This window comes from Eubalaena glacialis, chromosome 13 (assembly GCF_028564815.1).
Source record: "Eubalaena glacialis isolate mEubGla1 chromosome 13, mEubGla1.1.hap2.+ XY, whole genome shotgun sequence".
NCBI classification, from domain to species: Eukaryota; Metazoa; Chordata; class Mammalia; order Artiodactyla; family Balaenidae; genus Eubalaena; species Eubalaena glacialis.
The window spans coordinates 91460150-91486276 of NC_083728.1; the positions used below are offsets into that span (position 1 = coordinate 91460150).

The following is a 26127-nucleotide window of genomic DNA, read 5'->3' on the forward strand; positions in this document are numbered from 1 at the left end:
AACCAGGCCGGGCGGGGATGGGGGCGACCCCAAGCCCAGGTGGGGGGAGGGGCAAGGGCGATCCTCGGGGCCCGGTCCTCGGGGCTCCCGGGGCCGTCCCCGGGGGTCGGGTTGATCTCGGGCCCAGGCCCGGCGGGGGGCGGGGCGGGGGCGGGGGTGACCCGGGGCCCGGGCCGGGCGGGGGCCGCGGCACTCACTGTTTGGGCAGCTGCAGGGCGGGCGCGCCGCGACGCTGGAAGGCCCCGTCCACGAAGACGCCGTTCTTGCCGAGGCAGCGCAGGTAGAAGTGCGGCTCCTGGAAGCTGAGCTGCAGGTGGCGCCGTGAGATGAAGCTAGACAGGCCCATGCTCAGGTCCACCGAGCCCTGCGACGAGTTGCGGCCGATGGTGACGCTGGGCTGCCGCATGAGAAACTCGAACTCGCGGCCCTCCAGGCGCGCCAGCGCGGGCCCGGGGCTCCGGCGCACCGAGGCGGCCGCCGCGGCCACCAGGGCCTCGCCCGCCGCGCCCCCCGCGCCCCCGGCGATCGAGCCCGGCGGCGGCGGCGGAGGGGGCGGGGGCTGGGCGGGCGGCGGCGGCGACGGCGCGGCGGGCCCGGGCGCGGGGACGGCAGCGGTGGGGAAGGCGGCGGCGGCGGCGGCGCACAGCACGGGGCTGCAGGGCGCCGAGCGCAGCGCCAGCAGGGCGCGGGCCCCGCTGTCCTCGCCGACTTCGGCCATGTTCGCACAGCTCCAAGCGGCCTCCGGCGGCGGCGCGGCGCAGGGGGCGGGGCTCCGCGGGGCGCGGCGGGCGCGGGATCCCGGACCGGATCGCGGCGGAGCGGAGCCTGCGGGCCGCGCGCCCCGCCCGCCGGGGCTCGCGGGGGCGCGCGGGGCGGGGTGGGGGACGGTGTCCGCGCCCGGCCCGCCTCGCCCGCCCCTGGGTAGCGCCTCGCCCACCGTCCCCGGCCGTGGGCTGTCCCTTCCTCTGTCCCGGGACTGGGGCGGGGAACCCCCGAAAAAGTCTCCCTGGAAAGTTTTGATCCTGGGTCACTCACTGGAGAAGGGACAGCTGACGTCAGCAGTCTCCGGGGCCCTAGTGGCTCCATCCGCCAACCCGAAAGTGCGATACTTAAGCACCAAATTTAAGGGGTTTCGAGCTGTAACTGAAGTTTGCCTAAAGATGCTTGCGTTCCCTGATGCCCTGTGTTCCTTTTTGGAGTCATACATTCACTCAACAAGTATCTAGACAAGTATCCTGGGACCCAGCCTAGGGCCCGGTGCAGTCGCCGCCGGCCCTTTACACCTCTTACAGTCTCATGGGGGAAGGCAGACGCCTGCAGAGGGGTCTTCTGTGAAAACGCGGAATTGGCCACCTTCGGCATCCTTCAGATCCCGCAGTGCTTCATGCATTCCTAATTCAGCCAGGGCCCCCTGCAAAAAGGTGGCAGTGTCTGCACACTGCCATCATTTAATAATTATTGAGCGGGAGAAAACAGACCCTCCCTGGTAGAGCTTACGGTGTACTGGGAGATGCGGACAGGAATCAAGTAACATTCTAATAAATACATACAAAATTACAGCTGTCTCAAGTCCCGTGAGGCATTGTTGCCCAGTGACATGTGTAGGGACTGTGGCCCCCCTAGGGTGGGAAGCTTGTCTGCGTACCCACTGTCCAGCCTGGGGCTGCAACAAATATTAGCCCAACTGTCACATGATTGAATATATAGGTGCAAACAGAATTAGTCCTTGGGGGGCAAGTAAAACATTTTTACAAGAAGCTGTAATGAAAGAACCTACTTGAAGGTGGAGGAAGACAAAAACGGGGTCAGGGATCTCTTCCCTAAGGAGTGACACTTGAACTGAAGTCCAGGGATGATTAGGAGAGGGGGTTGGAGTCCGGGGATGGCATTCCAGCCAAGGAACAGCATGTGCTAAGGAACGGAGCATGGTGCCTTCCCAGGATTTACAGGTGGAAAAGAGAGAGTGACCACATCAGCTGAACAACATCAGTCATGTAATTTGGGTCTGATCCCCAAAGCAATAGGAACCACTGAGGGGCTGTAAGCAGAAGGGCAACATGTAGACCCACATATTGGAATTAGGATCACTGGCTGTCGGGCAGAGCCTGAATCCGAAAGGGGTCTGTGTGACCATAGGAGGCCAGCTAGGAAACTCGTAGACCAGGCCAGGGGCTGAATTAGGGAGATGGAGAGAAGTTGAGGGAGTCAAGCAATGTTTATCTCAGACAAAGACGTTTACAGACACATTGCTGGCGGGAATGGAGAATGCTGCAGCCCCTCTAGAAAGCAGTTTGGTGGAAAACATACGATCATCTGATTCAGCAATTCTGCTTTTCGGTCTATACCCACGAGAATTGAAAGCAGGGTCCTCATTTATTTGTTTTTAAATAAATTTGTTTATTTATTTTTGGCTGCGTTGGGTTTTCATTGCTGCACGCGGGCTTTCTCCAGTTGCAGCGAGCAGGGGCTACTCTTCGTTTCCATGCATGGGCTTCGCATTGCGGTGGCTTCTCTTGTTGCGGAGCATGGGCTCTAGGCGCACGGGCTTCAGTAGTTGCAGCACGCAGGCTCAGTAGTTGTGGTGCATGGGCTTAGTTGCTCCGCGGCATGTGGGATCTTCCCAGACCAGGGCTCGAACCCGTGTCCCCCGCACTGGCAGGCTGATTCCTAACCACTGCGCCACCAGAGAAGTCCCGAAAGCAGAGTCTTGAAATGACATTTGTACACTCACGTTCATAGCAGCGTTATTCACAATATCCAAAAGATGGAAACAAGCCAAGGGTCCACCGACATGTCCGATGAGACATTATTCAGCCTTAAAAACAAAGAAAATTGGGCTTCCCTGGTGGCGCAGTGGTTGAGAGTCTGCCTGCCAGTGCGGGGGACACGGGTTCGAGCCCTGGTCTGGGAAGATCCCACATGCCGCGGAGCAACTGAGCCCGTGAGCCACAATTACTGAGCCTGCGCGTCTGGAGCCTGTGCTCTGCAACAAGAGAGGCCGCGATAGCGAGAGGCCCGCGCACCGCGATGAAGAGTGGCCCCCGCTTGCCACAACTAGAGAAAGCCCTCGCACAGAAACAAAGACCCAACACAGCCATAAATAAATAAAAATAAATAAATTTTTAAAAAACCCAAAAAACAAAGGAAATTCTGACACCTGCTACGTGGATGAACCCTGGAGACATGGGGCTAAGTGAAATCAACTGGTCACGAAAAGAGAGATCCTGTATGATTCCGCTTATGTGGGGTCCCTAGGGGAGTCAAGTTCATAGAGACAAAAAGTAGAAGGGTGGTTACCTCCCAGAGGGACGGGAATGAATGGGGAGTGAGTGTTTAATGGGGACAGGGCTTCCGTTTTGCAAGATGAAAAAGGTTTGGAGATGACGGTGGTGATGGCTGCACAATAACGTGAATGTACTTGACGCTACCGAACTGTACACTTAAAATAGTTAAGATCGTAAATTTTGTGTTACGTGTCTTTTACCACAATTTTTTCTTTAAAGAGAGAGATTTACATAAAACCTCCAAAGTTCTTTCCTCTGGCTCATCTGGGGTGACTTCTCTCTTGTTAATGACAGGTCTGTTTGAGAACAAGAGGGATATATGTGCTTCCACGGCCCTCAGGCTTGACGATATTAAACGTGAAGACTTCTGCGCAGACTGACAGACCTGGACAGTTCTTTTCCTGACCAGCAAGAACCTGTACGTGACAATGGCAGGAGCTCCCAGGGCTGACTCACGATGACCCTGCAATCCTAGACGCCCACTGAACCTTGCAATTCCTTTCCTCTTAAACAGCAAGCCTTCGATACACTGACAGCTTCAACAGAGAGGGACAGAAAAGGAGCAATAAAAAGCCATTATAGAACCAGAATCGGAGAAAGTGAATTCTTCTCACACTCTCTCCGGGTCTAGAGGGCCTGCTTAAGCTGCTTCACAATGCATTCGCTCAAAAAAGGAAAAAGAGGGACTTCCCTGGTGCCGCAGTGGTTGGGAATCCGCCTGCCAATGCGGGGGACACGGGTTTGAGCCCTGGTCCAGGAGGATCCCACATGCCGCGGAGCAGCTGGGCCCCTGCGCCACAACTGCTGAGCAACCCCCGCTCGCCACAACTAGAGAAAGCCCGCACACAGCAACGAAGACCCAGTGCAGCCAAAAATAAATAAATAAAAATAAATTTATTTTTAAAAAAAAAAGGAAAAAGAAAAAATTTGCGAGGGAGAACCCAGTCAACTGCTGGGAGCCCACGACACCCAGGCTCTTACCCTGATGGAAGCCTCTGGAGCTGGTCGCAGGAACAAAAAGGAACAGAATTAACTACAAGACACTAAACCGTTTACAAGAAAAACACACTGTATTGGGGGGTGATGATGAAGGCCATGTTAAAAAGAGGCCATGAAATATCTGGAGAAACAATCCATTAAAAACAAACACACGTGGGACTTCCCTGGTGGCACAGTGGTTAGGAATCCGCCTGCCAATGCAGGGGACACGGGTTCGAGCCCTGGTGCAGGAAGATCCCACATGCCGCGGAGCAACTAAACCCGTGCGCCACAACTACTGAGCCTGCGCTCTAGAGCCCTCGAGCCACAACTACTGAAGCCTGCGCACCTAGAGCCCGTGCTCCACAGCAAGAGAAGCAACCGCAATGAGAAGCCCGCGCACCAAAACGAAGAGTAGCCCCCGCTCGCCGCAACTAGAGAAAGCCCGTGTGCAGCAACAAAGACCCAACACAGCCAAAACAAAAACAAAAACAAAAACAGATAATTAAAATAAAGTATTAAAAAAAATAAAAACACATGAACAGATCCTTCACTAAAGATATAGGCGTGAAAAACAAGCCCAGGAAAAAATGCTCAACATCATTCATTGTTAGGGAGCAGGTTAAAAACCACGCTGGGATATCTGTTAAAAATGATGAGAAGGTCTGGAGTTCTCCCACATGGCTCGCAAAATTCAAGACGGTACTGCCACTTTGGAAAAGTCTGGCAGTTTCTTATACAGTTCAACTACCTTACCGAATGACCTGCAATCCCATCACTAGCTATTTATCCAAGTGAAATGAAAACTTGTGTGGACACAAAAACTTGTACATGATTATCTGTAGTGGCTTTTTTCCTAAAGACCCCAAACTCGACAACCCGACAATCCAAATGCACCTCACTTGGGGAGTGGAAAACAAACAGGCACAACCGTACGACATAACATCATGGTGCACTAAAAAGGAGCGAAGGACGCGTACATAGAACAACACGGAGGACCCCAAGTGCATCCTGTATGTTTTCATTTGTAGGACACTCTGGAAAAAGCAAAACTATAGAGACAGAAACAGATGAGTGATTCCAGGGGCTGGAGGTCTGGGGAGAGGCTAACTACAAAATGACACGTGGGAATCCTGGGTGGGAGGTGATGATTGTGGTGGTGATTATATGACTCCATGTATTTATCGAAAGTAGCAGAACTGTGCACAAAAAAAGTGAATTTTACTCCATGTACCTTTTACTCTATGTACATTTAATTTAAAAAAAAAAAAATATATATATATATATATACATCTCTAGAGAGTTTGTGATTATAGACCCAAAACAAGGATTAAGAGCCATGTCGTCCAATTCAGAAGCCGCTAGTCACATCTGGCTATCTACACTTATACTCTAATGAAAATGAAATAAAATGAAACCCTTCCTTGTGAAACGTGGCACGAGCCACATTTCAAGAGCTGGATCTGGAGACCCACGTGGCTAATGGCTGCTGTACTGAACAGTGCAGATGAAGAAAGTTCCCATAACTGCAGAAAGTTCTGGACCGTGCTGCTCTGGGGACGGGGTGTGGCTGGGCTGCCTCTGCCCTCTCCTCCCTTCATCCTCCAAAGTCAGGGAATCACACCAACATGCTCCAGGCAGAGCTGTACAACAAGACCTCCGCAAAAAGCGCCGATGGGGTCACCCTCCTGCCTTGAGCCGAAGGGGTCCTCGCTTGGCCTGTTCCCCATCACAGGACAGGGGCCCGGTGGAAACCCCTCCACCTAGTCCTGGCTGGGTCTGAAGGTGGGCAGATGGGCTGAGAAGCCTCAGCATCTGAAAGCGGCGGGTCCACACTCACAGCTTCGAGGGCCTGAAGCCCGACGTGCATCTGGCAAATGACTGAGGAGCCCAGACCATTCTCTGTGTTTTCAGCGTCCCCTTCCTCTTCCTGTCTGCTGAATGTCACTTCCTGCTGCTTCTGTATCCTTCTCGGATCCTCCCTGCATCCCCAATGCTGCTTCCTGTCTGTTCACTGAGTCCCTGGGGCATTACATCACACAGTGATGGGCCTCTGACCACTACTGGGAAGGACTGCATTTTTGTATCGCTACAGAAGATAGAGACAGACAGACAGAATAATCCTCCAAGAAACTTCCTCACCCATTTGAGGCCCCCAAAACCTGAGAGAGATGGTCCCTGTGTCCTCTGTCCTCACTTGGAACAGGCTGGCTTGTTTTTCTTTTACAGCCGCCCCTGGCCACCCTGTCATTTAGAACCGATCATATTTCTTAAACGCTAATTCAGGAAAAGACATGTCTGACTGCGACACCACAGGAAACTTGTTCAAACAAAGCCGGGGTGAAAACTACTCTTGACAGAACACTCGGGTGTTGGCGCTCAGGAAAAAAAGATGTTGTGTGTTACTCATCCATGGCTGTGTAACAGCAAACGGTTCCAAAACCTAGCAGCTGAAACCAATCAACGTGTACCATCTCACAGTGTCTGTGCGTCAGGAATTTGGGGGTGACCCAGCGGGGTGGTCCTGGCTCGGGGTCTCTCGTGAGATGCTGGCAGGGCTGCGTCTTCCAGAAGTTCGCCTGAGCCTGGAGGATTCGCCACGTCAAGACAAAGCGGAACGAAGGTGCTGGGGGAGGGGCACCAGCCCCACTGTTAACCAGCTCTGAGCCCTCGAACAAGTTACTTGGCCTCTGGGCTTCAGTTTCCTCTGCTGTGAAATGGGCTTAGGGCTGTTGGGGGACACTGAGAGAGTCACTCCTGTGACCTCAACAAATGCAGAGTGTTTTGTAAAAATAGACTTGGAAATAAGGAAAGCAAGACTCTTAGCCGGAGGGCCAGCTCCGCAGAAGCCCCCAGAAGCTACTCAGCCAGGCAAGCCTTACAGAGAACAGAAAGAACGCACGATGCCTGTTCTCCTCCCCTGATGGAAGGAAGCTCAAGGGGATTTTTTTCTTTCTGATCTTTACTGTGAAAACCTGGCAGGGCTTCGGGTGGTAAAACTCACGGCAGTGTCAGGGCCCCCAGGAGTGTGTGATCTGTCCACCCAGCCCTGGGTCCCCCCACCGTTTCCTGTTCTCCAGCTTCGTGCATCGTGACTCTGCATTCGTCTGTCTGTCCCAACAACCTAGGGCGGCGGTTTGCCCTGTGACCTCACTGCTCTGGCAGATCTAAGACAAGTTTTGATTCTTCAGCTCATTTAGCTTTTTTCTTGCGTGGCTGGGAGTGGTGTGTTATGGACCAATGTAAGCTCCGTGCGTGCAGGAATGGAAACAGAGGTCATTCCAAGCAGTAATTCAGCGGCTCTGTTTCTGCTTCTCCGCGAAGGTTTTTGTGCCGTTATTTCCACCACAAACAGACAGGCTCAATTCTCTAAGCGCTCAGGGGCCCGTTCTTCTGGAGAGACATCCGATGGGCTGCATAAATCACCTTCGTACCCGGTGAACAGGTCACGCCAGGTTTTTAAATCAGCGGCCTGAAGTCAGGCCCTCCGAGTGCCCAGTCAGTGGTGTCATCCCAGTGGAGGGTCCCCACTGCAGACAAAACCAGCCCCTGACTGATGAACCACTGGGGTTGTGCCCTCGGCGGTAGCCTTTGCTACAATCCTGAGGACGCAGCTGGGCAGAAGTGATGGCCCTTCTAAGGCTTCATGATCCAGAACACACGCAGAAACCCCAGAGGGATAATTTATAGCCGCTGTATAATTTATAGCTCTTGAGCCCTGGAAACGCGACTCAGCCAAAGTGAGATGTGCTGTCCATGAAAACACACTACACACCGATTTCAAAGACCTAATTAAAAAAAAAAAAGGCAAAATGTTATTAATAGTATTTTATATATTTATATTGGTTATAGTTTGAAATGATAATTTTTTGGATATACTGAGTTAAATAAAATGTACTACCCAGATTAATTTCACCTGTTTCTTTTTACCATGTTAATGCAGTTACTAGAAAATAAAAAATTACCTCTGTGCCTCACATTTGTGGCTCGTATTATACTTCTATCAGACGGGACTGTTATAGACCAATGTAACTTTTTTGTCCCAATAGATGTTTCTGTCTCAATTAGGACGCTGCTCTGAATTTGTGTTTTAGCAGAGCTCGGGCTGATCATTATCAATCTGGTGTCTTTGTATCATGTGTATTCCTTCCTCTTTGGTTATCAGAGCACTTTGTGGGAGTTTTAATGTCCAAAGGGTCTGTGTTTGTGGCTGGATCAGCCCAGGGAGGTGGAGAGATTTAAAAGAGCCCATCGACCACTTGGTGAGCTTTGCTGTCTCCGCCGCTGGGTGCTTCGGTTTTCTGCCACGGAAACCAACTCTGGCCAACTTCAACAAAAAGGGAATGTGTTGGCATGATGCTAGGTTGATCACAGAACTGGAGAAAGCCGAGATCCAGCTTTCAGAAAGGGCTGGAGTCAGAGCAGCCCTGGGGATTTAGCTGCAAAAACCCCAAGGCTGGTCTCCCAGGATGCCCGCGCTGGGATTAACCAGCTCCAAGCTTTCCCCTTTCTTGCATCATTCCATAGGAGATTGGAATTCCCAGGAGAAAGCGGCTGACGGGTTTAGGGAGGTTCTGTGCCCAGGCCTGGGCCAAAGGAGGGCAGGCAGCAGGCGGGGCCGGCCCTGGAAGGCGTCACGCAGCCCACGCTGTGGGGCTGGCCCGTCCACGAAGCAGTCTGGTTACTGTTAGCAGAAGGGGCGGGGACGCGGAGCAGGCAGACAATAGATGTCCACCTCCTCATTCCAACTGGATTTCGTCAGGGACCCGCCAAGAACTCAGCCAATTCAGCATTTTTGCAAAGACCCTTAAGCTCATCTTTTAAAACTTTTAATTGTGGGAACGTTGAACACATAGACAAAAGAAGACAGAATAATGCAACAAACCTCCACGTACCCAAAACCCAGCTCCAGCAGGGATCCGTATACACAGCCTTGTTTCATCTATAAGCCGCCCAAATCCTCTCGTATTATTTTGAAGCCCATCTCAGGCATTATATCATTTCCTATAATTCAGTGTGTATCCCTAAAAGATAAGAGTTGGTTTTAAAAAACAATCACCACAATATTATAATCCATGAAAGAATCCTAATCCTGCCTTAATAGTATACAATTTTGGGCCAGTGTTTAGATTTTCATCTTTTAATAACCTTATTGAGGGATAATTTACCTCAATTGAGGTATAATTTACATACCACAAAATTCACGCGCTGTAACGTACAGTTTGACAAATTTTTGGAGGATTGTACAGTTGTTCAATAATTACCGCAATCCAGTTTCAGAATATTTCTGTCACCCAAAAAGTTCCCTCAGGCCCATTTGCAGTCAATCCTCACACGGACCTTCAGCTTCAGGCAAACACGGATATGCTTTTTTCTCTATGGTTTTTCCTTTTCTACCAATTTCCCATACACAGAATCACGCACTATGTGGTCTTTTGTGTCTGGCTTCTCTCACAAAGCGCAAGGTTTTGGGGTTCATCCATGTTGCACAGATCAGCAGTTCATCCCTGTTATTGCTGGCAATGCTTTACTGTATGAATAAACCACCGTTTAAAAAAAGAAATCAGTCCACAAGTTGAGACACACACGTGTTGTTTCCAGTTTGGGTTTTAGCAAAACTTCTGCTATAAACTTTTATGCACTACTTGTTGACATGTGTTTCCATTTCTCTCCAGTAGATTTATAGGGGTGGAATTGCTGGGTTACACGCCGAATGTATACTTAACTTTTAAAGAAATTACACCAGACCGTTTTCCCAAGTGACTGCAGAATTTGATGTTCCCAACAACGAGTGAGGATTCTCTTAATCTCTTTTAGTCCATGTTTTCCCTCCACCTCCTTTTTTCCCCCTTTCGATTTATTTTTTAAAACGAGGTCACTTGTTCATTAAAGCTTCCCAGAGTCTGTTTCCCACTTTTGCTGATTGCATCTCATGGAGTCTAAGTTCATCTGAGCTAAAACAAACACACAAACAAAAACAAGATTAAGCTGCAAACCTTAAAGTCTAAGAGAGTTGGTAGAGATAAATCCCGGTTTTAATTCTGAGCTTCCTAACAGCCCAAAGAAGGAAAGAGGTTTGGTTACAGGAGTCACTGTCATAAGATAAAAACAAACTGATTGCTCTGAGGAAGCTGGCTTTTTCCTGCCAGAGACCAAAGAGACATTTCCACCATCATTCCCTCTTCCTTATTAGGGACGTGGTAGGAATTCGTGGGGCAGCGCCCTGACTGGTGACCCAGCCAGCTCACGACAATGTTCTTTGTCAGGGGATGCCAATGATTAAAAAAAAAAAAAGCCAGTAGGCTCCTTTGGGATCTGATGAGGTAACATAACAAGTCAGACTCCCAATCCCAGGTCAAAAAAGGCAACTTTTAACCACATAATTCAGGACCTCATGTGAGTGTTCATCATCCAAGCCCCAGTGCTGTGTTGCTGGGAAGAGAAAGAAACATTGTTATAACATAAAGATAATTCCCAACAAAGCACCTACTATATTAGCTGCCCTTTCAGGTCTGTACCAAACCTCCCCACAAAACACAAAAATACGCAAACAAAACGAAAACAAACAAAAAACCCACTGTCAATTCATCCTTTTTTTTTTTTTTAATTCACATAGAGTTGATTTACAATATTGTGTTAGTTTCAGGTGTACAGCATAGTGATTCAATTCTTTTTGATTCTTTTCCATTATAGGTTATTACAAGATACTGAATATAGTTCCCTGTGCGCTAAAGTAGATGCTGTGTTGTTTATCTATTTTATATACAGTAATGTGTACCTGCTAATCCCGAGCTCCTAATTTATTCTTTCCCCCCGCTTTCCCCTTTGGTAACCATAAGTTTGTTTTCTATGTCTGTGGGTCTGTTTCTGTTTTGTAGATAAGTTGATAAGCAGCCTTTAAATGCAGATCATAAGCACCGTCCTCTGTGCCCATTCTCTTACCCTCAAGTGACAAACGGGCAAGTGTCTGAGATGTAGGGGAACAATGACCAGCACAATGACCTTCCTGACGAGGGTGACTTCCCCGGCCAGCTTCCCACGCTGTGGACCTGCCTCTCCCCCCGAGGCCACATTTGGCCAGCTTATCTCGGAGGCCCAAGAAGAGACCCCCCCCCCCCCCAGTAAAGGAGATGTTTGGCCCTGACCTTGCTTGTTGCAAACCTGGCTTAGATAAACTCACGTCCTTTGCATCCTGTTTTTCTTCTAAGTGTCAGCTGTACATCAGGGTCCGTCTCAGCACTTTTCTCTCCCTCCCTCTCTCACTGCCCACGTCAGCCTTGGAGGTCTCCACGGTGACGAAGGGCACTGGACAAGAGCGACTTTTCACCCCAAGAAACTTGAACATGGAGTTCCTGGCTTACTTGAAGCCTCACTGTTTATTCCAAGTCCGGACTTCCTGGCAGGAGCTAAATAATTTCAATATCTTATATTTTTGTAGCAATTTATAAATGTTAAGATGTGAGAGAATGAATTCGAATCCAAGCCCCAGGAGGGCGGGGACCGTCTTTTGTTTGCTGTGGCTTCCTAGCACCCATAAAAGAGTTCGTGCTTAAACTGTTGTTTGAATGGATGCATGACTATGAATGTACAGCCATTCTACGGGATGTAGGCGATGTCCCTGTGTTTCTACAAAATTTAAAAACAATTCTTTGAGTGCAGAGGTGGTGCAAAATTCAGTTTCTCTCTTGCTGGCATCCTCCCTCTAACCCGGAGGGGTGCAGAGGCCTAGGTGTCCTGCAGGAGGGCTCAGGCCTTTAGCCCACACTGAGCTTTGCTGATACGTCCTTTGACCAAGGCCAATGCGGTCAAGGACCCCGCAGCTTTGTGGCCGAAGTCAGACACAGGAGTTTTTGGCAAGGCTGGAGGCCTGGTTCGTGGGGTCCAACCTTCCCATGTGCGGCCCTGTTCCCTTCTTGGGGCTCTCCAAGAGAGCAGGACTTGGGTCCCCGTGGCTCACAGCACCCCGCAATCTGGCACCTTCCTTGATCTTGGTTTGTGACCCCCTCCTCTGGGAGGGGCTGGGAGCCACCGCTTCTGGGAACTTTTCTCTCTCCTCCTCCCTCCTCGGAGGCCCTAGTATAACCCCTCACTGAAAACTTAGGCTTCACTTCTGCAACCCAAGCTCCCCTAAAACAAGAGGACACAAAGCCCGGCTACTTTCAAAAATAAACACAGAGAGGACAAAAATACAAATTTATATATCGGGAAACACCCTGCCGCAGACACTTTGAGGAGATTGTCTTCATGTCTTACCATTTTCAAAGCTGCTGTTGTTTTTTTAAAAAAATCTGATGTGCTTGTAGAGGCCAACACAGAGGGAGGTGTCATCAGTTCCACTGTACAGCCTGGAGGCTGAGGTTCCAACAGGACCGGTGAGGTGCCCTCGGTTTGCAGAGGTGGGCCTGCAGCCCAGGCTTCTCAGGGTCTTTCCCACCCTCATGAGGGGATTAGAGACTGCTGTCCTGGTTTTACAGCCGAGAAGATGGCCACGCAGACTTGAGTCTCATCCAAGCTCACAGAAGCCGCTAGTGAAACATTAACCAGGCTCGGCCCAGCAGACCTTCCCCTACCAGACCCCCAGCTCTCCCTTCTGGGTCACAATTTACTTTAGTTGACATTTATCGAGCACCTATTGTGTGCCAGGCACTGTGCTGGGCATCTTGGGTATATTATTTAATTCTCCAAGCAACCCTGTGAAAGGCGTTGTTAGCAGCAGCTCCATTCCAACAGGGCAGAAAACTGAAACTAAGATCTAGAGAAGGGAAATGACTTGCCTGAGGGCACGTCGCTGGTGGGCCGGGCTGAACTGAGGCTTAGCTCTCAGGCCATCCGATGCTAAAGCCCCCTCCAGCTCTTGGTACTACTCCCTGCTCTTTGCAAAGGGATGGAAACAATTAATTGGAGGGGAAGTTACTAAAATACTCAAGCAAAAAGCTTTCCCTTTGTACTTTCTACAAAATGCTCTGTAACCCATGCAGATGATAATATGCCTGTGTCCTCAGGTTAATGGAGCTGATGGCATGCGGGTGTGTTGGGTGCATGGACAGGCCCTGGAGTCAGAGCCCCTCAGGGTCCAAATGCAGCTCCAACACTTAGTAAGTGCAGGGCCCTGGGCAAGGCACTTAGTCTCCACAGGTCTCAGTTTCCCCTCTTCGCACGAACCTCCAGACCACAGGAGGGCCGTGTGTCCAGGGCATGGTGCGCGGCCCAGCAGGTAAGCAAGCTCTCCACACGTGCTACTGAGTGTCAGGACGACCCAGATGCAACTGCCACTCAGAACTGGGCAAACGCGGTCCATCGGTGTTCCTTTCACATGGTTCAACCTAAACTTATAATCAAAACTGAAGTTGAGGGTCTTCCCTGGTGGTCCAGTGGTTAAGACTTCGCCTTCCAGGACTTCCCTGGTGGCGCAGTGGTTAAGAATCCGCCTGCCAATGCAGGAGACATGGGTTCGAGCCCTGGTCCGGGAAGATCCCACATGCCACGGAACAACTAAGCCCGTGCGCCACAACTACTGAGTCTGCACTCTAGAGCCCGCGAGCCACAACTACTGAGCCCGTGTGCCACAACTACTGAAGCCCACGTGCCTAGAGCCCGTGCTCCGCAACAAGAGGAGCCATCGCAATGAGAAGCCTGCACACCGCAACGAAGACCCAACGCAGCCAAAAATAAATAAATAAATATAATTGGGAAAAAAAAAAAAAAAAAAAGACTTTGCCTTCCAATGCAGGGGGTGCGGGTTCAATCCCTGGTCAGGGAGCTAAGATCCCACATGCCTCGCAGCCAAAAACCAAAACATAAGACAGAAGCAATATTGTAACAAATTCAATAAAGACTTTAAAAAATGGTCCACATCAAAAAAATCTTAAAAACAAAACAAAACAGAAGTTGAAACAAATAGGCCCAAGGGTGGGAGTTGAACTGGAAATCTTCAGAACTCCGAACCAGGAACAGGATGAAATAAAAACAGTGAGAGAAAACGAAATTGGGCTTCGGTGACATATGCGCCGTAGGTAGGAAATGCTCGTTTCTCACTCTGCTCTAGGTATATACATTCCTAGTTTTGAAGTCAGAGAAAAGGAAAAAGCAAATGTAGCTTCCCACATCTATGGGGAAACCTGTATCCGAGAGAAGGAAAGGGAATTCAAGAAGCCCTAGCTTTCAGTCCTGCTCCGGCCGTGTGTAAGAAGAGCAGTTGTACTAAACACACACGGCGCTAGGGTGACGGAAAGCAGAAGAGACGCGGCCTCCTGTTTTGGGTGAACCTTGCGGATACCTAAGCATCATCTCGTCCCTACACAGCTTAACCTACCCATGCTTCAAGGGGAAGAACAAGTTGGCTAAGAGAGTCTTACGAAGTTTAAGTTAATCGAAAGATTAAATCTTCAGGACATGATGTCGCCTCCCTCTTTTTATGTTTTTTGTTGCCATAAAGAACAGGCAGCGAGCTGTTGAGATTCAAGTGAGTCAGCATACTGACTTACCGGCTTTGAAATCCTCCCTAGCAAGTGTTTTCCTACCAAGCCAAGAGTAGTAAATGCAGGTACCGAAGGATATTTAGAATAAACCTAGGATACGATGATAGTTACCGTCTGAGAAAAGCGCCAAATAAATATAAGATTTAAAAAAGAAAAGAAAAGAAATACAGGACCCAAGATTCCTGAACCCCTCTCAAAAGTAAGAACTGAAAACCCCACTCGTATACGAGTGATTCCCACTCGTATAGAGCCTTATTGGACTGCACACGCAGAAAGGAAAATAGAACTTCTGTAAACCTGCCACGTATCATGTGGTGGGAGGGGTCACTGCCCAGCCCCTCGGCTATAGGATTTAAGTAGCCCCTGAAGATTTGAAACACTGAAGGATGGGCATGATTCTCCCCTTCGGGCTGCCAGAGAGGAATCACTGTTTGAATGAGGAAAACAGGCAGCATGTCCTAAGGGAGACCACCGTCAGAGGACCCGGCTTCTTGTCACAACCTTGATGACAGCCATGTCTCAGGCAATGCCCTCAGGTAGTTAGTGGTTACAGCCTGGAGTTAAAAGGGCAAAACCACCAGCAGCCTCCCCTATGGCCATTCTGCCCTTTTCCCTAATTTTTCCTGGGATGGTAATGAGCCCAGCTAAAAAACTACATTTCCTGGGATGGTAATGAGCCCAGTTAAAAAACTACATTTGCCATCCTTCCTTGAAGCCAAGTGCGGCCATAAAACATAACTAGGGTTAATGCATTTGATGAAGTCACAGGGTTTAGGACGACCAACTCATTGCCTATACTTTCTGAATTTCAGCCACGAAAACCCTGCATCCCGGGAGACTCCTCAGCTCCGGACAAACTGGGATGGCTGGTCATCCTAGTCCAAGGCTCTGTGAAAGGCGAGATGCAGGTGGCACGTGCCGGCTCCCGTCTGCCCGTCCCCTCTTGATGCACGGGGTGTGGACTCAATCCTAGAGGTGACGATGAATCGACAGACATGAAGACAAGAGCCACCAAGTTATGTTAACAGCAAGAGCTTGACAGGAAGAACCGTTAACTAGGTCCAAAGCTGTTAACAAGGTAACGGAAAGGGTACAAAGAGAACTCTGTCTCTTGGAGGTCGGGACTAAACAAGGTGGATAATTTGGTGGTGGTGATGGGGGCACGAAGTGAAGGGCTTGGGATTATGGAAATGTAGGAACTCAGAGGAGCTGAAACTCCGGTTCACGAGTGGGGGTTGGCTGTGCTGGTGGTCCCGAGGGGTCACAGTGAGTCGTTTCCATAGGCGTTAGAAAAGTAGCAGACAAGAAGCTGCTGCTACCCAATGGAACTGACGATGCAGCAGTAGAGAGGCTTTGCTAGAACAGAGTTTACGGGAGTAAGGAGCTGGTGCAGACCTAACGCGGAGGAACCGTTCTTTCCTTCCTCTTCCCTGCCTTGCAGGCTTGGTCTAGTGCCACCTATTGGCAGATCCTGCCAGGGAGCCAGCTGGCTAAACAGAAGCATGGTGTGCAGGTCTCAGCCGCAACTCCACAGAGCCCCAGTCTAGGACGATGGGTTTGGGGCTGAGAGGTCGTAACTTAATAACTGGCACACCTTCCCAGGTCACATCACCTTCCCTTCCCCCCAGGAGGAAACCATGGCACCAACTTTTTGTTTTCTTGCTTTTCCTTAGAGTTTTATCACATACCCATGCAATCCTGAATAACATGGCTTGATTTTCCTGTTTTTGAACACTTAATGATTGGAATTAAACTGCATATGATCTATCCTGTCTGGCTTTTTACAGTCGAATTGGAGATGCACCCATATTTTGCAGGTGGGGGTAGTTCATTCATCTCCAATGCTTTACAGGATTCCATTGAATGAACATGCCACACTTTATTCATTCAACTGTCGATGGACATTTTTAGCTACGACTCTGAGGACAGTTCCCATACGTGTTTCCTGAAGCCCACGAGCACACGTTTCTCCAGGTGGTTCTCAAAGTGTGGCCCCCAGGTCAGCTGCATCAGCGTCACCTGGGAGGGAACTTATTAGGGATGCAGATTCTGGAGTGCCACCCCACACCTACTGACTCATTCTGGGGATGGGGCCCAGAAGCCCTCTGGGGGATTGTGATGTCGGCTAACGTTCGAGAACCACTTTTCTAGGTTACACATCCAGAAGTAGATTTGTGGGTCATCGGATATTTTTCTAGACAATGTCAAACTATTTTCCGAAGTCACTGTACCAATCTACACTCCCACCTGTGCTGTCTTAGAGTCCCCATGGCTCTCTGTCTTTGCGACCACTTTGCTGGTTTTTGCCAGTCTGGAAGGTAAAGAGATCTCTCACAGTTTTAACAGGCACTTGGATAACTTCCAGTGAGGTTGAACACCTTTCTCAAATGTTTCTTGGCCCTTTGGATGGCCCTTTTTGTGAAGTGCCCATTTTTTCCTATTGGGTTGTCTATTTTTCCTTATCAGTTTGAAGTTCTTTACATATTTGGAAAACTGGTTTTTCTTGGTTATATTTGTTGCAGGTATCTTCTACCGCTCTGAGACTGGCCTTCTCACCTCAGTTTTCTCCTTGTTGCCATTCTTTGATGAACAACTTCTTGATTTTAATTTATCGCTATTTTTATGATGAATGCTTTTAATGACTTAAGAAATCATTCCCTACCCCAAAATCCTGAAGATGGTCTCCTTTAACGTCTTTTTAAAACTTTGTAGCTTTGCCTTTCACATTTAATTCTTTTTTTTTATAAAGTATTTTTTTTTAAATTTTTATTTATTTTTGGCTGCGTTGGGTCTTCCTTGCTGCGCACAGGCTTTTCTCTGGTTGCGGTGAGCGGGGGCTACTCTTCGTTGTGGTGCACAGGCTTCTCATCGCGGTGGCTTCTCTTGTTGCGGAGCACGGGCTCTAGGTGCGTGGGCTTCAGTAGTTGTGGCACGGGGGCTCAGTAGTTGTGGTGCATGGGCTTAGCTGCTCCGTGGCATGTGGGGTGTTCCCGGACCAGGGCTCGAACCCGTGTCCCCTGCATTGGTAGGCAGATTCTTAACCACTGCGCCACCAGGGAAGCCCCACATTTAATTCTTGAATCCAACTGCAACTGATTTTTGCATATGATGTGAGGTAGGGATTCCATTTCGTTCTTTTTCCATGTGAATACCTAATTTTCTTAGCACCATTGATTGAAAACTACGCCTCTGCAGTGCCACTTCTGTCATCAATTGTTTATGCACGTGGATCTGTGTCTGAGTGCTCTGTTGTTTCATTGCTGTATCTGTGTGTACTTGAATGGATACCGCGCTGTACAGGATACCCCGTCACCTCTTCGCTGCCACTCTCCACAGGAGGATCCATCCTCTCAGAGGAGCTTGATGCCCTCAAGTTGAGTTGTTCCTTTGCCCCGATATCATTACAGTTGGATGAGGTAACAGCCTTGTCTGTAATTTTGCTTTTGGCTCATGTTTCCATGGGTGTTTCACGCCCTCTCCCCACACAGCATCCCCGCCTGTTGACACCCTACCCTTCCTCCAAGGCCCCTGCAAGGCCGACACCGCTGATCATCTGCAGCCAGAAGGGATCCCCCTTCCTCCTCAGACATACCTGCAGTAGGATGTCTGTGTGAGTTTGCTGGGGCTGCCGTAATAAAGCACCACAAATGGAGCAACTTAAACCACAGAAATATATTATTGCGCAGTTCGGGAGGCCAGAGGTCTGAGATCAAGGTGTCGGCAGGGTTGCGTTTCCTCTGCAGGCTGTAGGGAAGGGTCTGTCCCGGCCTCTCTCCCACCGGCTGGCAGTTCCTTGGCTTGTGGCAGCTTAACTCTAATCTTCCCAGGGCATCCTCCTGTGTGCCTGTCTGTCTCCATTTTCCGCTTTACATAAGGACACAAATCATATTGGATTTGAGGCCCACCCTACTCCGATACAGTTTCATTTTAACTAATTACATCTGCGACCACCCTATTTCCAAAGAAGGTCCCATTTCGAGTTACTAGCGGTAGGGTTTCAACAGGTGAATTTTTCAGGGACACAACTCAACTCATAACAACAACTGTATAACTGATCATCTGAAACTGGGACACTCTGGAGAGTGAACCAGGACACTCGTGATAATTATCCCAGGATCACAGGTTAGACCGTGAGTGCTGGGGATGGTCCACGATGCATGGGTTACCCCACGAAGGCGGAGGCCAGGGGATCCCCATCATGCAAACCTGTAGCATTGGCACTGGCTCACGTGGGAGGCTTTGACTGCAGATAACAGAAAGCCCAGCTTGACGTGGCTCCAGCACGGAGCAGGTTTATGACCTTACAGACGAGAACTCAGGAGAAAGGGCAGCCCTAGGATGACTGATTCAGTGACTCAGTGATGCCATCAAGGACTCAGCTTCTGGCCAGCACTTGGCTCCTTTGTCCTTGATGGATCGACTCTTGTGATTTTGAGGTGGCTGCAGGGGCCTGAGGCCCCTCATCTTCCCAAACCAGGATCTGGAGACCGTCTCTGCTTCGTGCACCTCTTTTCTAGGAACAAACACTTCTCTCAGGACCTCCCTCCCCCAGCCCACTTCCCCTCACGTCTCATTCGCCGAAAAGACACCACATGCCTGTGTTTAAACCACTTCCAGGCAAGGGGTTTGCGACCACCATGCTTTTCTTAGCCCAATCATGGGTTTCTCCTAGGAGCTGGGCCCCAGGTCTCCTGAAGCTGAAGGAAAGATGGTACAGGACAAGAATCTGGGTTCTCGTGGCAGGAAAAAGAGAAGGGTGGGGAGGAGGCTGGTAGGTCGGCAACTACAATGCATTTGCTACAAAGGAGAGAGAACAGGGTCCCGGAGACCAGCAGCATCTCAGGGACAGGCAGAGGAGATTTTCACGGCTGGGCATGGGAGCGGAAAGCTAGTAACCATGGATGTTTAAGGCGTTGTTCTTTCTAGTACATTTATTAAATGTAATGTTTGGGGAAGTTGGCAGCAGTACCCACATCTCCTAAGGTGGAAAGTGTGATAATTGAGGTCAGATAGTTTCGTTTATTGCCCTGGTCTGAAATCATTTCACACCGTTTTGCTCTGCAATTCAGCGTCACTACAGAGTACCAATGAGGAAGAGGCAATCAGTAACGATGATTGTTACCAAGCAACAAGCAGCCATAGCAAGAATTAAATAAAAGGAACGTAAATGGACCACAAAACTCAATCACCAGAAAAAGGAAGCATATGGGAGAAAAAGAATAGGAGAAAGTTTTCCCAGTTTCTGTTAAACTTCATTGAAAAAAACTACAGGCCACGATGCCAACATATGGTCACTGCAGAAAATTAGGAAAATATGTATCAAAAAGAAACTAATCACAGGCATGACTTCACCACTGACGGCTTTTAAGAAGAGTTGGGTGCAAAAAAAAAAAAAAAAAAAAGAGTTGGGTGCATTTTCTTCCCAACACACACATGCTCAGTTTCCTATCTTGCTTTTTCCACTTCACTTTATACGGTGTTTCCCCATGTTATTAAAAATCCCTAGTGGACATCATGTTAAGTAACTGCATAGCACAGGCATTGATCAATTACTCTTTGCAAAACACTATAAATTGGTGCTTTGGAAGGACCGCACAGGGGAAAGGAGGTGAGTTGAGAACCTAAGCGCCAGGCCTCCCTCACCGTTCTCCTGTGCTGAGTTCTGACGTTAGGTCAAAGGTGTGGCATCTTTCTAATCTCCAGTTTGGGAGAAATAAAAACCTGTGCTGGGGATGGGGTGGGAGGGGGGTCTCTGAATTTTTTGGTGGCACCCCATGCATTGCTTTGTGCTGCAAACCATAAAGCCAGTACACAAAACTTTCCAATTATTAGTGGCATTTTTTTTTTTTAAGGTCAGCCATCAAGGGCCTCAGCACTTCCTGGAATCACAGTAAGTGGGCCTGCAGCTGTACCTTAAATTTCCTACCTTCACTGGTGTGCTGGCTCCTTCGGAAGCTCTGTAGAGCTATTATAATCATCCCTCCTGTTAGAGGGTCATTTAATTTAATTAAAAAAAAAAAAACCCTCACAATAGTGAAGCTCCAGAAGTACTTTTTAACTGCCATGCTAGCAATTTCCCCCGCTATGTGATTACAGCGCGTGCCAGGCAAGACCATCCACATTCCAGTCATTTAACTCCGTTAACCTCTGAGGAACGAGCAGGCATCACCGATCGCAAATCCAGTTGCAGAATTTGCCTCTCAGGTTTTTCTTTGTGACAAGAGCGCTGCTAGCCCTCTTGGGTTGGAGCAGTGCATTGGTGGTGTCATGTGAGACTGTGCTCCCCTGGTCTCCTGGGCGGCAGCACGTGAGAACCACCCTCCCCCGGCCCCAAAGTGTGTTCTCATAAATTATTCAAGAGGCCAAGTTCAGGGGAAGGAGCATGGACTCCGGAGCAAGACAGACCTGGGTTTAAATCCTAGGTTTACGCTAAGCGGCCTGTTCTCGTGACTAGACTGGGCCAGCTGCATGTCCCCTGGGAGCCCTGGTGTTCTCACCTGTAAAACAGGAAAATAATACCCGCTCCACGGAACCCAGAACTCAGCAAGGGCTCAGGACTGGACGAACACTGCTAGTGGGAGGCTTCTGTGCTCAGAGCCCAAGGTCGTGTTCAAGGCGAGACCGGCATGCAGAGGGAGGCCGTATCCCGGGCAGGCCGAAATCTGTACTGTGAGTCACACCCCTGCCTTGCGAGGCCAAGGATGATGCTTTTTCAATAAACTGCTGTCTCTTTATTCATCTGATTCTCCAAGCTCATGCTCTGCGTTGCTTCTGGACGGACTTCTGCCCTCAAATCTAAATGGACGACATGCCGATGCTCTTTGAGCCAGCTTTTTTTCTTTCCTTTTTTTCTTTCAAATTAAATTTTAACGACAAAGAGCTTGCCTGCACTCAGAGGCATAAACGTCTCGGACTGTGCTCCTCCTGCCTGATAAGGGGCCCCAGCACCTGGATAAAAAGGCCATTTCTCTCTGTAACAGGACAATTCAGACACAGACATGGCACCAGAGATCACATTCCCCCTGGTCCCTGGGGGGATGAGGGCTTGCTGGGGAAATGACTGCCTGGTGCTCTGGCCTGGGCCTTCTGTTAAAAAAGAGAAGCCAAACTTCCTATTTATAGATGAACGAATAATGCAGTATCAGTTATTGGTTAAGGCAGGACAACAACATGGGAAAAAAACAGACAAAGGGCTTCAAGGTTATGTCGGAGAAAGAAAGCAGGTGGGATTTTTGTTTCATCTCTCCCATCCTCCTAGTATGTGTCCACTTTTAAAAAATACCATTTAATTGGGTCTTGTTGGTTTCTAAAATAAAACAAGGCAGGGGCTGCGTGCAGGTGAGACCCCTCGCTGGCCATCCCTGCACAGCCTTTTGGGGGCACAGGCGCAACCGGCTGAGGTCCAGACCCCTCTCCAGGCGGCTCCTGTTCGCGTGTGCGGGTGCAGGAGGCCCCGGCAGGCGTCTGGTGAGCATTACGCCGGTGAGAGGGGCTGGGGACCCTCTCTGCTCAGCTCTCTCTACAAAGCTCTTCCTGCTTAGAAAAGAGGTTTTGTTCAACTCCTTTTTTGGCCTCGGAGGCACCAAAGGGAGTGGTTAATAGGGAACCACCTCGAGGTTTCGATAGGCCACAGCGAGAGCTCCAGGGCCGCGGGGCCTTTGTTCGCTGGGCTGCGGCAGCCCGGGGGTGCGGCCTTGCGCTTCGGGTGGGCCCAGGGGGCGGCGGCTGGGCCTCGCCAAGCGCTAGGGCCCGCTGGGGCCTGGAGACCGGGTTTCTCTTGTGAAATCCAGCAGACAGGAGGCAGGGCTGGAGACGGACATGCCGATCCCCTGGGGCAGGGTACAAGGAGGGCTCCTCGGTGGCGGCGGCATTGCGGTCTGGCCTCCAGGCCTGGGGACAGGGACGCGCGCTGGGCCAGGCTCGGCTAAGCTGTGGGCAGGCTGAACGGGGCTCCTGTGACCACACAAAAGCAAGGCGGGCTTGGGACGCAAGTGGAAGGTGACCAGGCACGGGGCGGGGAGTGAGGGGGCGGGTTAAACAGGAAGGAAAGCAGCCTGGCCTGCCCAGGCCTGGAAACCATCGTCCCTGCGGGGGGCACGTGGCTGGATGCTTCCTGGGGCTGCATTTGTCCTCGCGGTGGAACAGGGGGATTAGAAGGTTCTCCTGTGGAGGTTTCCCTTCCTCAGGCCCCAGGCCCCTTCCCTTCATTCATTTGACAACTGCCAGGCCCCCGTTAGGACGGGAGCATCCTTGCAAACTCAAGCCGGGCACCTGGCAGCATCTGTGGAGACTGTGCCCGGCCCTGACCACGTTCGCAGGCGCAACGCAGAGGGGAAACGATGACACGGCTGACGGCGACCTCCCTGTAGCACGGAAGTGTTTCACGGCATGTTTTCAGAGGAGATAGAGCATGGTTGATGCGGGGAGTGTCTTAGTCAGCTCAGCTGCTGTAACAAACACACCACGGACTGGGCGGCTTAAACAACAGACATTTATTTCTGACAGTTTGGAAGCTGGGAAGCTCAAGACCAAGGTGTCAGCTGATCAGATGTCTGGTGAGAGCCTGCCTTCTCTCCGTGTCCTCACGTTGGGGGCGGGGAGAATGAGAAAAATTGCTCTTGTGTCTTTTCTTATAAGGGCACCAACCCCATCCACAAGGACTCCACCCTCATGACCTGGTTACCTCCCAAAGCCCCCATCACACTGGGGATTAGTGTTTCAACAAATGAATGGTGGGGGAGGGGATGGATAAACATTCAGTCCACAGCAGGGAGTAAGGCTACCTGGGTGTGAGCCCTGGCCCTGCTCCTTATAAGTCACGTGGCCTCGTGAGACGTGGGCTCTATTTCAGCGTCCTCAGCTGTAAAGTGGGGCTTTGCTGTGGCTGAATTGCATTTCCTCCAAATTCATATGTTGATGGCCTGAGCCCCAGTGCCTCAGAGCGTGACCGTATCTGCAGACTGGCCTTTACAGAGGTAAGTAAGGCAAAATGAGGGCACAATGTGGACCCTAATCCCATGGGACTGGTGCCCTTATAAGAAGAGGAGATCAGGACACAGACACGCACAGAGGGACGACCATGTAGAGACACAGGGAGAAGATGGCCGTGCCCCAGCCAAGGAGAGAGGCCTCGGAGGAAACCAGTATTGATCTCAAACTTGCAGCCTCCAGAATTGTGAGAAAATAAGTGTCTGTTGTCTAAGCCGCCCCATCTGTGGCATTTATTATAGCCGCCTGAGCTAAGATGGGGTGATAACAGTACCTGCCTCCCCCCAAGGCCGTTCTGAGGATGAAGTGACAGAACGCCTGGGGAGCAGCTGCAGGTGATATGTCGCACGCCACAAAGGGCTTCAGCCCTGAAAACACGCCACCCCTGTGCCACGCCCGCCCATGTCTAGGCGGAGCTGCAGACACAGCATCCAGCGGCCACTGTCCCTCGTCCCCATCCCCGTGTACGGACCTGGTTAATGGCTTTACATGGCGAACGAATCAGGATGCAGGTTCGGCCCATCAGGCACCAGAAAACCCAACTCAGAATGGTCTAAACAATGCCGAAGCGTGTCAGTCACATACCTGGGATCTGGGTGCAGATGGAATTTCAGTGTGGCTTGACCCAGGGCTCCAGCTTCCTCGGTTGATGATGACGCCGGAAGCCCGATGATTGCATCGTCGCAGGCTGCACACGGCTCATCCTCTGCCACTGCCCCTGGAGGGGAAAGGCCATTTCTTCTCACGGCTGCCTCGTAGAAGATGGGAACCCTTCTCTGGAAACTCCTACCAAATGCCTGTTTCAATTGGACGCCTGATCTTTCCTGAATGGCTCAGGGAATGGCAGATGGTGACTTAGAATCATTTGCTGGCGGGTCACCCTGTGTGGTGTAGACTCACCCGGACCCAGCCCAGAGCTGGGGTCAGCACCCCTTGCCCCTTGATGGCTCTGTAATGGGTGAGGGCTACAAGGAACGCTGGCCACTTAACGACGTGGTCCACTGAAAGGGGCCATCTCACCACATCCTGACGCTGTCCCACAAGGCAGGGACCACTGTCATCTCCAATTTAAAGGTGAGGAAACAGAGGCTCGTGGACACAGGTAGGCAGGAGGTAAAAACTCAGGCACTGGAATCCAGCTCTCAACCTCACACCCACTTTGCAGTGTAGACAGGCCACAGAGTCAGGACAGTGAGATCATAGGGGCAAACAAACCCGCTAAAACCCACTGCCAACCTTCCTCAGAGTCAGACTACCCGAGAGCATTCTGGTGCAGTTATTTCCTGCTATTTTTATTGCACTTACATTTCCTCCCCAACCTTTACAAATTGAGAAATGTAACTCACATACAGAAAGACGCATACGTCTAGTGCTGCAAAACAAAGCACCACAAGTTTAGCAGCTAAAACGTACACACATTTCCAACCTCGGTGTCTGTGGGGCAGGAGTCCGGGTATACGGCTCAGCTGGTCCTCTGCTCAGGGTCCCACGTGGCCACGATTGAGGTGCTGGCCCAGCTTCTTCTGGGCTGCTTGCTGCCCTCAGGTCCAAGAAGCTCCATGGTCCCCTGCCAAGCGTCCCTCTCTGGGGCTGTTTGCTCCTGAGAGGCCAGCGGGAGAGTCTGTCTCCAGTTGTCATGGGGTCCTGGGAGTGATGGGCGTGACATCTAACTCCCTTTACATACAATGCTACCCAAAGGGATGACATCACAGTCCTTTTACCAAATTCTACTGGTTAGAAGCACATTGCAGGCCCCGCCCACACTCATGGGGAGGTGATGATACAGGACATTGACTCATTGGGGGTGGTGGGGGTGTTTCACCTTCCCGTGTGTCTAAGTTTAACCCAGAAACAGAACATCGCTTACCCTCCCAGAAGCCTGGCTTACCCACCCCCAGGTCCACTTAGAGGTAAGACCAGTGTGGAGTTACAGCCAGTTAGAGCTGATCGTTAAATATTCAGGAATTCCATGAGCTAGCTGTTAAACACAGATGTTATAAAAAATTGAATTATATAGAGTAAAATCAATTCTATCAAAAACAAGGTCTCAAAACTCACCACTTCATGATTATTTTACTAAAACCAGTGCTTTTGAGGTTACTTACATCTCTTGTACCTGTATGGTGGAAATACTTTCCCTAACTCTGCATTCAAGGTATTTCATGTTGGTTCAGATACTCCCAAGTTGGCCATTAGAGAAATAGTTACACTGTGGAACTCTGAAAATGCTACAATTCAGAGCTTGAAGGCCAAAGGAGGCCCTTGCTCAAGCTAAGAATGGCTTTTACATTTTTAAAGGTTCGTAAAAAATAAAACAAAGAATATGTGCCAGAGACCATTGGTGTCCGGCAAATATGTATCTGGCCCTTTGTAGAAAACATTTGCCAACCCCTAGTCTA

General features: G+C 50.2%; 1 protein-coding gene and 1 long non-coding RNA gene across 3 annotated transcripts in view; both read right to left on the reverse strand.

The window, feature by feature from the left end:
* Nucleotides 1–718, reverse strand: part of FOXK1 (forkhead box K1) — a 60128-nt gene extending 59410 nt beyond the window's left edge. Inside the window, exon 1 of the mRNA XM_061207810.1 lies at nucleotides 198–718. Within this exon, the coding sequence (XP_061063793.1) occupies nucleotides 198–718 (521 nt within the window). The remainder of the gene's footprint in view (nucleotides 1–197) is intronic.
* An 8535-nt stretch (nucleotides 719–9253) lies between these two features.
* On the reverse strand, nucleotides 9254–25631 carry LOC133103553 (uncharacterized). Of its 2 annotated transcripts, none has more exons than XR_009703310.1 (3): nucleotides 25142–25631; nucleotides 24314–24446; nucleotides 9254–9286 (listed from the first exon to the last, which is right to left on the reverse strand). It is a non-coding gene; the product is annotated as an uncharacterized LOC133103553 (long non-coding RNA). The 2 variants fall into 2 exon arrangements; XR_009703311.1 differs by lacking the exon at nucleotides 9254–9286 and adding an exon at nucleotides 9860–10216.
* Between the last annotated feature and the right edge of the window lie 496 nt (nucleotides 25632–26127).